At 44.4% G+C, this 13,933-nt stretch overlaps 1 protein-coding gene across 1 annotated transcript; it reads right to left on the bottom strand.

Moving 5' to 3' along the window:
* Positions 1 to 5,535: 5,535 nt before the first annotated feature.
* LOC121575558 (transcriptional repressor scratch 1-like) lies at positions 5,536 to 10,076 on the bottom strand. Its single transcript, XM_041888731.2, has 2 exons — positions 9,423 to 10,076; positions 5,536 to 7,478 (listed from the first exon to the last, which is right to left on the bottom strand). Exons 1-2 carry the CDS (start codon positions 9,568 to 9,570, stop codon positions 6,661 to 6,663), a joined length of 966 nt encoding a protein of 321 aa, XP_041744665.1. The 5' UTR covers positions 9,571 to 10,076; the 3' UTR covers positions 5,536 to 6,660.
* Positions 10,077 to 13,933: the final 3,857 nt, after the last annotated feature.

Here is a 13,933-nt window from a genome sequence, read left to right as displayed (position 1 = left end):
CAGTCCACATCCTGTCTCCAGCCCCACAGCGTGGTGTGGTCAGGGGGCTGAGCCGGGCCAGTGGAGAGCCTCTGACCCAAAGAAGATCTGGGTGGCTCTCTGGCTGGACCTAAAGACAGCAGGCACAAGCACAGAGGGGGAAACACATTGATCTCACACCCTACTCAAGAGAAGCATTGGAGGGTTTCCCTTTCATGTTTGTGTCCTGGTTTCTCAGGATGGACACAGCCACTTCGAGCACTGCTCCTTATAATGTACTGTATACTTTTGTATTATACTAAGTACTGAATGGTTGTACAAACATTGTGTTTGTTTGATGGATCCTGTTTCATAAAAGTGGTAGCCCCCTCTACTGGTCAGGAGAAGAGTACAGTTAGAGTAAATCATTTTGATGGTTGTCTGCTATTATTGTCCCCCCAGGATGAAATCGGAAATATGGATCTGTCTCTGTCTGTTCGTACGTATATCGAAGACACCAATGGCCCGATTTTGAAAACTTGGGTGAATTATGCATCTTGCCATAGAGATACACATTTATAAAATTACACTGATTGGCCCAAGGGGGGCCCTATAGTAATCAACTGAAATTCCAAACTTTGAACAAGCATATCTCCTGTCCCCTTTGAGCTTGAATTGTTGTTACTAATTGATATATTCTGAATGAATTCATACTTTTGTTTTCTTGATGGTATATGTGTCGAATAATGTTACCTTGAGTGCAGTGGAGGCTCTTCAGAGGAGGAAGGGGAGGACCATCCTCCTCAGTGAATTTCATAAAAATAAAAATAATGAAACATTACAAAAGTTATCCTTTTTAGATAAAACTATACTAAATATATTCACATCACCAAATAATGGATTAAAACACACTGTTTTGCAATGAAGGTCTACAGTAGCATCAACAGCACTCTGAAGGCTAGCACGGAGGACAGCTAGTTTCCGTCCTCCTCTGGATACATTGACTTCAATACAAAACATGGGAGGCTCATGGTTCTCACCCCCTTCCATAGACTTACACAGTAATGATGACAACTTCTGGAGGATGTCCTCCAACCTATCAGAGCTCTTGCATTATGAACTGACATGTTGTCTACCCAATAAAAGGATCAGAGAATGAATCTAGTACTGAAATCATAAACTACAGCTAGCTAGCACTGCAGTGCACAAAATGTGATGAGTAGTTGACTCAAAGAGAAAGATAATAGTTTAACAGTTTTGAACAAATCAATTCCTTTAAAAATGGAGAAGCAAGAGAGAAGGCGAGAGAGTTACCTATATTTCATTGTATTTTTTTTCCACTTTCACTTAGCTAGCGAATGCAGCTAGCTAGTTTAGCCTACTGAAACACCCGGCTCAAACAGAGAGGGATGTTATGTTAGCTAGCTGGCTATGCAACACTGGAACTCTTTCAAGACAAGGTAAACTAATTTATTGCCACGGGTGGCCCGCCGGTGTAACTGCTAAATTGATTGCTGACTGTACACTGTACTGCATGATTGAAGCAGGTTTACTAATGCGTTAGTTCTAGTAGCTATGTTGACTATGACATTAGCTAATATGGTGACAACGATGTAGGCTGTGTGTAGCGGTTAGCGCTTATGATATGAAGATTTGGCTTGGAAAGGTTTTTTCTTCTGATCACAGACAGCTGATGTGTTGTGCACTGAAGTCCACAAATGAAGGGAAAAGTTGAGATGAAGAGAGCATGTAGATGCGTGAAGGAATAGTACAATGAACAAATTATCATACTGTTTGTATGTGGCTGCTATGAAAGTGAAACTGTGCTTGCGTGTGATCAGGGGTGTATTCATTCCGCCAATTCTGTTGAAAAACGTATCTTAAACGGAAGCAAACTGAACGAAATGGGAATAAACATACCTGAATTTGTCCAATAGAAACTTTTGTTTGCAACTGTTGGACTAATGATTACACCCTAGATCAGCTAGATGCAGGCAAGAGTGTGCAAGGTGTTATTGAATATGTCACTGTCTGTCACTTTGATTACTCAAATGTCTCGTTGTAAACTTAGGCTAGGTTGTAGCAACCTCATGATGGTGTGATGTCACGAGAGGCTGTGTCCTGGAGGGACGTTACATCCCCCTGAGATGGCTGCAAACCCAGACAGCTATGGCTCCATCTGCTGGTATGGTCGGGAACTCCAACCCTCTATGGCCAATCTTCCCACGCAGCTGAAACCAATCAGGAGCTGATGAGCTGAAGGTTTGTTGAAGGGAAGAGACACGGTCTCCAACCTGGGCTCTCTGGAGAACAAGAGTGCTGCACGTCCACTTCCATGAGGAATATAAGGATTTGGAGATACTTACCTTTGGGAAATACTCACCTTTGGATATATGCACCTGTGGAAATACGTGAGAGACATTTGGAAGGACTTTTTGCTGGGTTGGCCACTAGCTGCAACGTGGACTACAGTAAGGCTGGGGAAAAGTTATCTGAGCGAGTGAGAATTATGATTTTGGATGTGGAAGAGACATCCCTGAACTGTTAACCCTTAAAGAGCCACAAGAGAACAGAATTTTGTTATATTTTCGTTAATTTCCCAAGACCTATAATAAAATCCTTGTTTTGTTTGAACCTTGTCTCCTTGCACTACTTGAGCAATCCCGCTGAAAGCTGTGTAGCCTCTCGTGACGTCACAGATGGTGGAGAATACAGGCACGCTCAAGCGTTAATAGTGCATGTCAGAGGAGGATACCGAAGGTTTGATCACCCAGTTTTCCAAGTTGGCCGTAGGCTCCCCGCCGACTGAAATGGAGGACATATTGAAAGCCCTTGTTGCTGGCCAGCAAGCCCAGATGCAAGCAAACGTGGCTCTCTTGGAGGAGCAAAAGAAAGCCAACCTTCTGAAGGCAGAGGAATTGCAGTTGCAGAGACAGAGGGTTGTCCAAAATACCCGCCCAATAAAGGCAAGTGACTTTATATCTAAGATGGGAGCTACCGATGACATTGAGGCATACCTGCATGCATTTGAGGCCACGGCCACTAGGGAAGCCTGGCCCAAGCAACAGTGGGTTGGTCTGTTAGCCCCCTTTCTAACCGGGGAATCGCTGAATGCTGTCCGGGACCTGGGCCCTGACCAGGTTACTGACTATGATGCCCTGAAGTCTGAGATCCTCAGCAGATATGGACTCACAAAGTTTGGTATGGCCCAGCGCTTTCACAGCTGGACCTTCCAACCAGACCAACCTCCTCGGGCGCAGATGCATGAACTTGTCCGAATCGCAAGGAAATGGCTGGATCCGCAGAGGAATACAGCAGCGGCGGTGGTGGAGGCCGTTGTGGTGGATCGTTACCTACGCGCCCTGCCTTATGAGGCAAAACGGTTCATCAGTCAACAGGCCTTGACCACGGCTGATCTGACCGTGGAAGCTGTGGAAAAGTACCAGGCCACAGCGGAGATGCTGAATGCTTCCCGAAAAGACCCCAGGAGGGCGGCCCCACCACAAATGGGAAGAACCCGTCCAAAGGACCCCAAGGTCTCGAACCCAGCCACGTCAGGACTTATCCCGGCTCCAGGGGGAGCCAGAAACCAGGCGGGTCCAAGAAGAGTACACCAGGAGGGGGAAACTCGACAGTGTTACCGGTGTGGGGAGATGGGACATATCTCCTGGCAGTGTGGGAAACCAGCCGATGAACCTATGCCCACTGCGGAGTCCTCCAGCTCAGCACCCACACACCGTTTTGCCTCGCTCTTGGGAGTCTTAGATGGCGGCCCAGATCGACCCCCACCTGCCCGGTAACTGTGAATCACCATGATGTGGAGGCCTTACTGGATTCTGGTAGCCGGGCCACCCTGGTGCGTAAGGATTTGGTGGGCCCAACGTGTCTGACCCCGGGGAAAGTCCTCCCAGTTTCCTGTGTCCATGGGGACACCAGAGAATACCCCATTACTGAACTTACAATGACCAGCACACGGGGAACCATACACACGACGGCGGGGTGGTTGATTCCCTCCCCGTCCCTGTCCTAATTGGACGAGACTGCCCAGCCTTTTACCCACTCTGGAGAGAGTCTCAGGAGAGGATAACCCGAGTACCTCGGAAACGGAGAGGCAAGACTCATCCTGGGAAGGCTCCGGTGCAATCCTCCGAGTTACTCACTCCCGCCCGGGCTCTGATAGGGATGGCAGGTGCCCAGACCGACACAGAGACGGAGCTACAGAATCTGGACAAAGAACTGTCTGGTCTGAAGGGGACCGCTGAGAGGTATCGTTTGTTAAAGCAACAGTTAGACATGAAGACAGAAGAGTTAGATATCCTCCAGGCTAAACTCCAACAGAGCTCCTTCCCTAAGCAACAGGAGGAGCTGGAGAGGCTGCGCAGGACAATCGAGGAGTGTGAGGAGACCCTGCGCAGTAGTAAGGAGGTCCAGAAGAAGGCAGAGGAGAAGTACAAGGTGTTGGAGAACAAGATGAAGAATGCGGAGGCAGAGAGAGAGAAGGAACTGAAAGCTGCTCAACAGAAGCTAAACTCTGCTAAGACCAAGGCTGATGCGTTCAGTAAGAAACTCAAGGAGAGACAACAGGAGGCTGAGTCCCTGGTCCTAGAGTTGGAGGAGTTGAAGAGAGAGCAGTCTGGCAAGCACCACGGCAATGCGGACGCCCTCTCCCGGCGTGATGCCTTCTTCGCTGCCTTTACCCGACGAGGACGTCGGTCCCGAGGAGGGGGATGTGTGATGTCACGAGAGGCTGTGTCCTGGAGGGACGTTACATCCCCCTGAGATGGCTGCAAACCCAGACAGCTATGGCTCCATCTGCTGGTATGGTCGGGAACTCCAACCCTCTATGGCCAATCTTCCCACGCAGCTGAAACCAATCAGGAGCTGATGAGCTGAAGGTTTGTTGAAGGGAAGAGACACGGTCTCCAACCTGGGCTCTCTGGAGAACAAGAGTGCTGCACGTCCACTTCCATGAGGAATATAAGGATTTGGAGATACTTACCTTTGGGAAATACTCACCTTTGGATATATGCACCTGTGGAAATACGTGAGAGACATTTGGAAGGACTTTTTTGCTGGGTTGGCCACTAGCTGCAACGTGGACTACAGTAAGGCTGGGGAAAAGTTATCTGAGCGAGTGAGAATTATGATTTTGGATGTGGAAGAGACATCCCTGAACTGTTAACCCTTAAAGAGCCACAAGAGAACAGAATTTTGTTATATTTTCGTTAATTTCCCAAGACCTATAATAAAATCCTTGTTTTGTTTGAACCTTGTCTCCTTGCACTACTTGAGCAATCCCGCTGAAAGCTGTGTAGCCTCTCGTGACGTCACAATGGGTATAGGGAAAATTTGAGTATCATGTAGTAGCTCAAACCTATCGATGATACATTGAGCTGAGTGAATGGAATATGAATGACAGTCATCCAATATGCTGTAATAGAAATAAGGCCATGCTCATAAAATAAATTATCATCCTCCCTCATCTTAAACGGCACCGAGCCCACTGCTCGAGTGAACATGTGTGTTGAGTTGATGATGGTTGACACCTTGAAAATGGCACAGGGCACAGAGAGCAACTTAGTGAAAATATCATCTTTTAATTATTGATATGACTTGGTAATTGAAAAGTTCATAGCTTTTCCTGATTACATACAAAGTTGAGTACAATTCAAATTCAACGGCCTTACATAGGGCAAATAATTAATGGTACCAATCCTTCATAATAATGGTGTAACAATTTAACTCTGGCTTCTCATGTCTAAGTATCACAATGTAGCTTACACTTATAGCCTGTGCATAGATTCAAAAACAAAATGGCATATTGAGCATTTCCTATGTAGAACACGGATATATCAACAATTGTTGTGAATGAGACCAGATATAGGGCTACTTTGTCTCAGAAATATATTACAGCATTTTATAAGATGTTCAATTCATAAATCAAATAAATAAATACATTTAAAATGAATTAACAACCTAGCTAACCAATACATTTATAATTTGATAAATAAATACATAAATACATTAAATTAATAAATACACAAATATGTTTATCGTGAAAGCAATGTTTGAGGGGAATTAAGAGCTAATTGGCATATTAAATAATACTGGAATGTAAATGAATACGAATCCATAAATAATTATAGAATAAAAAATATGAACATTTTAATGTTATTCAGTCCTCATCGTCGGTTATCTTCTATGTTCTTTACAACCATCATTGCCATTATTATTGCTCTCTATCAAAAGGCAGGAAGAGGAAGACGAGTGGTGAGGAGTGCAGTCTTTGACCAGGATTGTGTTCATTAGGCACCAAATGGAAGAAAACAGACTGAAACAAGGTGAGAGACTATCTGGATAAGTCCAATAATTAAAAAAAAGTTTAACCCTCATTTTCGTTTTCAGTTGTGAAGTGTTTTAAAACATTTCTGTTACATGCCCTAATGTTTCCCAACTCCAGTCCTCGAGTACCCCCAACAGATTCAACTTGTCAACTAATCATCAAGCCCTTGATGAGTTGAATGATGTGTATTTGTCTGGGACTACAACAAATATGTGTACTGTTGGGGGAACTCAAGGACTGGAGTTGGGAAACACTGCCCGAATGAACACAACATTGGTCTCTCTTGTAAAGGAGATGTTATCTCAGTGAAACAGACCTGGGTAAAGAAGCTGATATCGTGTAAATAAGCTGATCCCTGATCAGTCCTCAGGACAGCAGTCCCCTTCGTCTCCGGAGCCCTTGAAGCAGGCCGACTCGTAATGCTTGATCAGGTAGGACTTGAGTGCAAAGCTCTTGCCGCAGCGCTTGCAATCATAATGCTTGAAGGCCGAGTGCGTCTGCATGTGGGCACGCAGGTTGGAGCGGTCCGCAAACGCTTTGCCGCAGTGGGCGCAGGCGAACGGCTTCTCGCCCGTGTGCGAGCGCATGTGACCCTGCAGCAGCCACGGTCGGCTAAATGCCTTGCCGCACACTCCACACTCATGCCGCAGGTCGTGGGTGAGCATGTGCATGGCCAGCGCTGGCATGGACACGTAGGCCTTGTGGCAAGTGGGGCACTTCCTGGCCTGCTGGCCTTCCAGGCTGCGATGTGTCTGCTTGTGGCGGCTCAGGTTGGACGAGGTGGCGTAGGTCTTGCTGCATTCGCTGCACGTGTGGCGCCCTGGTCCCTTAGACTTTCCAGACTTCCCTTTGGCAGGCTTGGCCCCTGTGGAGACCACTTCTGCAATGCTGTTTCTCTCCTCACCTTCCTTTTTTGTTTGCCTGTGGTTGGCCCTTCTCCGAGAGCGGCCGTCAGAGATGAGGAAGGCGTCCGCCGTGTAGCTGCTGCTGTCCGACTCGGTGGTCATGCCTGAGCAGGGGCTGTCGGGCTGCTCCATGTCATGGTCGGAGTAGTCCTCCCCCCCGCTGCCCCCGGTGCTCCCTGGGGAGTACAGGGGCCCCGCGGAGAGCCCGGTCTGCCTCCTCGACCCCTTTGTGCTCTGGCATATTGAGGGGATGACGTAATCCTGGATGTAGCCTGTAGCATGTTTGGAAGAGAAAGATTTGGAATAAATAAAGGCATTTTTGGCAACAATTGTGGCATTTTAAATGTATAGCCTTTATACTGATTTTTACTAAATGCATTTCACAAGATATGTTTTTTGGGTCGAAGATTCTATGGTTTTATGATTCCAGACTCTTTCTGATTCCAGTTGAAAGTATATATATTTTTATTGTTGAGCCATTGAGTGAAAGACAGCTGATCCGAGTCTTCCATGCATTGCGGATCAATATGAAACTGTTACAGGAAACCATTTGCAAATGCTTGGTTCAGCAAGCTTTGAAATTAAATATGAATGACTCTTCAGTGCACCGTTTTGCACCGATCAATACTCATCCGGCTCAAAACAAGGCTTGCATCCCAAATGGCACCCTATTCCCTATATAGTGCACTACTTTCGACCAGGGCCCATAGGGTCCCCCATAGGGCTCTGTTCAAAACTAGTGCCCTATGTAGGTAACAGGGTGCCATTTGGGACACATACGAGGACTATCATTGTTTAGCTATATCAAAAAGACCATCACAGACGAAACGCAAGTTCTATGCACTGACATGGACACAACAGTCATAAAATGAAACACACTTGTTAGTTCTCCACAACTGATCCACCTGTCGCCATCCCATCCCATGCCACCATATCTAAATCTGTTATCGTAGTGGGGGCCAAAACAAAACAATGTCTCAGTAGAGAAATCCCCCAAAGCGCTAAATCATTTTAATCAGATCATTCTCCATCTGTGGTGTGTTGAAAGTGCCTGTGAGTATGGTAATGGCTAGATTGAATGACAGGTGCAGTGTGATTTGGGGATGGGAATGGAGAGGGGGAGGCGAAGGGGGGTTATAGGCTGATCTTGACAGCAGTGCACAATATATTGTGCTCCCCCTTGCAACACAAAGGGAACCAGACAGCTGGCATCCTAATTCTGGGGACAAATGATCCGGCGAGCCAAAGCTCTGTAGTTATGATGGACATTCCACTAACAACACACCACACATTTCTATGGAAGTGTTTTTCCCTGAAATCACAGCATCAATTGACAAAACCTCATGTACATCTAAAGTTGATTGTACTCTCCTCTCATTTTTTGTATCAATTCTGTGACATGATAAATGAATGATGTTACATAAAGTATGTTGCCCTTTTCCATTTAAGGTTATATTTTCTAATGAATGCAATTTCTTTACCATTTTACATTGTTTTTTTCTGATAAACTGATACAACTCAGTGTCTTTTGTCAATGGATTTTAGAGAGAGAAAGAGAGGGATTGAATTGCTACAATTCGACCCCCTGTGGGTATCTAGCATCCTGTAAGATCAGATGGGATGAAGGGATGTGGAGATAGAGGGATGGAGAGATGGTGTGTGGGGGGGGTAGATAACAGGGAACAACTCAAGGGCAACAGCACCAGCTAAGGACAAACCAGTTACATGTGGATATCTGCTTTCTGGTGGTGTTGGTGTAGAGGTTTTAGACCTCACAAAGGCTTGGATGGGATTTTAAACTAATGCACGCATCCATGTACATGTACACAATAGTATTAAAGCCAAAGCCTGTTGTGTGATCTGCTCGGTATTAAACTGATTGGTCCAGAGTGACCTGAATACTATTTAGCATCACTGGAGGCATGGGGTGGACTGGGGAGGGGTGGGGGGAAAGGGGGTGGGGGGATTAAATAGCAAACACAACATCACAGGCTTCATGGCAGAAGGAAAAACATGGATCAAGGGGTTGGTCCGTTTATTTAGATTCTTTATAAAAGTATGTTTTTCATTCAATTCCTGAACAAATACACTATTGAAAAAAATCTAAAACCTACAACTCTAATCTTTATACAATAAGCACAATAACAATGAAAATTTGCTTTTTTTACTACATGTTTGCAATGTGTAGACAGAAATGTTAAGGAATCTTGACTCACCATTTTCGCTCAAACGGACCGCCAAGTTGGTGGCGGACTCGGTGATGGCACGTGTGAGCGTGTACGATCCGTCTGAGTAATGCTGATGATTGGAAGAGGAGGAGAAATCGTGGACCTTCAGTTGCTTCACCAAAAAGGAACGTGGCATTTTCTTGACGGGCTGGTCCTAATACCACATATGAAGAAAAAAACAACACAGGAAAAAGCCAAAGACCTGCACGCTACTTTAGGACAGCCCTTTAGAAAAGGCCCCAAGTCAAAGAAAGACAAAATGGAGGTGAATGACGCCAAATGATGCTCTGAGATTTCCCTCACTACTAAAACTCCCAGGCCTGAATAGTCTGAATGCCAGAAAGAACGGAAACAGAAAGAACAGAAGAGAAAGAGCGGAAGAGAAAGTGCTAGGGAAAAGTGAAAGCCAAAGGAGAAAGAAAAGACAGAGGAAGAAAGAAAGTGGAGACAGAGAGATAAAGACAGTGTAAGAGAGAGGAGAGGAGATGGCTAGACTAGCTGAGCTCAGCACTAGCGCAGGCTTTTATATGGGGCACGAACCCCCAAAGATCAGGTGGTGCCTTTGGAAAAGGGAGCCTACTTAGCATTAATCCATCAAACATCCCCGGGGACACACATCAAATTACCACGAGCCGTCTGTGCATCCCCGCACACACACACTGCAGCCAACCCCAGTCAACTCCCCCTCCTCTCACCCCATCTCTTTCACCCCTTCATCGCTCCACTCACACAGAGAGAGAGCAGACAATAGCACCGCTGAAGCATGTAGGTGACACTACACACAACATCTTGTCCCCTATTGTCTTCCAATGAAGTAGCAAACACAGTTTATTGCTGACTGCCCCCGAAAAAACTGTTATGTGCCTCTTCCTCCCCACCTTCTGATATTTTAATCTTCGAAGGCTAAATGCTGATTAAAATAATTTGATTTCATAATTATAATCTTCTTTTATAATGTATTTATATGATTATATAAGTGGGGATATTAATTTTAACAAATGGCACTATACAGTGGCTTCGGAAAGTATTCACACCCCTTGACTTTTTCCACATTTTGTTGTGTTACAGCTTGAATTTAAAATGGATTAAATAGAGATTTTTTGCCACTGGCCTACACACAATACCGCATAATGTCAAAGTGGAATTATGTTTTTTGACATTTTTACAAATTAATTAAAAATGAAAAGCTGAAATGTCTTGAGTCAATAAGTATTCAATCTTTTGGTTATGGCAAGCCTAAATAAGTTCAGGAGTAAACCTTTGCTTAACAAGTCACATAATAAGTTGCATGGACTCACTCTGTGTGCAATAATAGTGTTTAACATGATTTATGAATGACTACCTCATCTCTGTACCCCACACATACAATTATCTGTAAGGTCCCTCAGTCGAGCAGTGAATTTCAAACACAGATTCAACCACAAAGAAGGGCACCTATTGGTAGATGGGTAAAAAAAAGCAGACATTGAATATCCCTTTGAACATGAAGAAGTTATTAATTACACTTTGGATGGTGTATCAATACAGCCAGTCACTACAGGTGTCCTTCCTAACTTAGTTGCCGGAGAGAAAGGAAACCGCTCAGGGATTTCACCATGAGGCCAATGGTGACTTTCAAACAGTTACAGGAGAAAACTGAGGATGGATCAACAACATTGTAGTTTCTCCACAATACTAACTTAATTGCCAGAGTGAAAAGAAGGAAGCCTGTACAGAATAAAAATATTCCAAAACATGCATCCTGTTTGCAACAGGACACTAAAGTAAAACTGCAAAAAAAATGTGGTAAAGCAATGACCTTTTTGTCCTGAATACAAAGTGTTATGTTTGAGGCAAATCCAATACAACTCATTACTGAGTACCACTTTCCATATTTTCAAGCATAGTGGTGGCAGAATCATGTTATCGGTATGCTTGTAATCGTTAAAAAGAAACAGAATGGAGCTAAGCACAGGCAAAATCCTAGAGGAAAACCTGGTTCAGTCTATTTTGAATTCAGGCTGTAACACAACAAAATGTGGAATAAGTCAAGGGGTATGAATACTTTCTGAAGGCAGATGCTTTAAAATGTGATTGTAGCTATCGCCCATACAGATTGAATTAGATGTAAAGAACGGAGTGTGTCATATTGTGATATGTATCCTTCGAGCATAAACTACTTCTGAATTTGATATATTGTTTACATACATTTTACATTCACATACTTGACATTTCCGAGATACTGCCATCAGTGCCGCCATAACAGCTGCTATTTTTCAAATTTTTATGTCCATATAAGAATCTCTTATCCCCCACGTCAACCTCCTCAATGGTCCCCGTGGTGACTTCCGGCCTGGCGGCTGTGACCGGTTGACTCCTGTGTGAACGGCGGGGCGACGGTGTCACTCTCCGTAGGGGCAGCAGGGGGGACTCGGCTTAACCAAGGTCTGGACTGTGAGGACACACTCACACACAGATGGGTTTATTGATTTCAAAGGTACAGTTGGACTGAATCGTGGATATGTGGCTTGAAAAGTATTTGGATGGATTTCTGCTAATACACAAACAGAAGAGAAAGTTTACTCCAATTAGGGGAGGGGTGGTAGGGTTAGAAAGTAATAAAATAAAATATATATTTTTAAAGGATTTGTATATATACAGTCGTGGTCAAAAGTTTTGAGAATGACACAAATACTAATTTTAACAAAGTCTGCTGCCTCAGTTTTGATGATGGCAATTTACATATACTCCAGAATGTCATGAAGAGTGATCAGATTTTACATTTTTAAATTTTAGTCATTTAGCAGACGCTCTTATCCAGAGCGATTTACAGTCCCTCTTTGACATGAAATTGAACTTAATCCCCCAAAAAAACTTTTCCACTGCATTTTAGCCCTGCCACAAAAGGACCAGCTGCCATCATGTCAGTGATTCTCTCGTTAACACAGGTGAGAGTGTTGACGAGGACAAGGCTGGAGATTCTGTCATGCTGATTAAGTTAGAATAAAATACTGGAAGCTTTAAAAGGAGGGTGGTGCTTGAAATCATTGTTCTTCCTCTGTTAACAATGGTTACCTGCAAGGAAACACGTGCCGTCATCATTGCTTTGCACAAAAAGGGCTTCACAGGCAAGGATATTGCTGCTAGTAAGATTGCACCTAAATCAACCATTTAGAACTTCAAGAAGAGAGGTTCAATTGTTGTGAAGAAGGCGTCAGGGCGCCCAAGAAAGTCCAGCAAGCGCCAGGACCATCTCCTAAAGTTGATTCAGCTGCGGGATCGGGGCACCACCAGTGCAGAGCTTGCTCAGGAATTGCAGCAGGCAGGTGTGAGTGCATCTGCACGCACAGTGAGGCGAAGACTTTTGGAGGATGGCCTGGTGTCAAGAAGGGCAGCAAAGAAGTCACTTCTCTCCAGGAAAAACATCAGGAACAGACTGATATTCTGCAAAAGGTACAGGGATTGGACTGCTGAGGACTGGGGTAAAGTCATTTTCTCTGATGAATCCCTTTTCCGATTGTTTGGGGCATCCGGAAAACACCTTGTCCGGAGAAGACAAGGTGAGCGCTACCATCAGTGCTGTGTCATGCCAACAGTAAAGCATCCTGAGACCATTCATGTGTGGGGTTGCTTCTCAGCCAAGGGAGTGGGTTCATAAACAATTTTGCCTAAGAACACAGCCATGAATAAAGAATGGTACCAACACATCCTCCGAGTACAACTTCTCCCAACCATCCAAGAACAGTTTGGTGACGAGCAATGCCTATTCCAGCATGATGGAGCACCTTGCCATAAGGCAAAAGTGATAACTAAGTGGCTCGGGGAACAAAACATCGAAATGTTGGGTCCATGGCCAGGAAACTCCCCAGACCTTAATCCCATTGAGAACTTGTGGTTGATCCTCAAGAGGCGGGTGGACAAACAAAAACCCACAAATTCTGACAAACTCCAAGCATTGATTATGCAAGAATGGGCTGCCATCAGTCAGGATGTGGCCCAGAAGTTAATTGACAGCATGCCAGGGCGGATTGCAGAGGTCTTGAAAAAAAGGGTAAACACTGCAAATATTGACTCTTTGCATAAACTTAATGTAATTGTCAATAAAAGCCTTTGACACTTATGGAATGCTTGTAATTATACTTCAGTATACCATAGTAACATCTGACAAAAATATATCATAACACTGAAGCAGCGAACTTTGTGAAGACCAATACTTGTTTCATTCTCTAAACTTTTGACCACGACTGTAGAGTACCAGTCAAAAGTTTGGACACACCTACTCATTCAAGGGTTTTTCTTTATTTTTTACAGTTTTTGACATTGTAGAATAATATTGATTGAGATTTTTCAAACAGCCACCCTTTGCCTTGATGACAGCTTTGCACACTCTTGGCATTCTCTCAAGCTTCATGAGGTAGTCACCTGGAATGCATTTCAATGAACAGGTGTGCCTTCTTAGAAGTTAATTTGTGGAATTTCTTTCCTTCTTAAAGCGTTTGAGCCAATCAGTTGTGTTGTGA

The sequence above is a fragment of the Coregonus clupeaformis genome, chromosome 10 (genome assembly GCF_020615455.1).
Source record: "Coregonus clupeaformis isolate EN_2021a chromosome 10, ASM2061545v1, whole genome shotgun sequence".
In the NCBI taxonomy this organism is placed as follows: Eukaryota; Metazoa; Chordata; class Actinopteri; order Salmoniformes; family Salmonidae; genus Coregonus; species Coregonus clupeaformis.
Note: the sequence above shows the minus strand (reverse complement) of the source record. Positions and strands in the feature narration are given on the sequence as shown.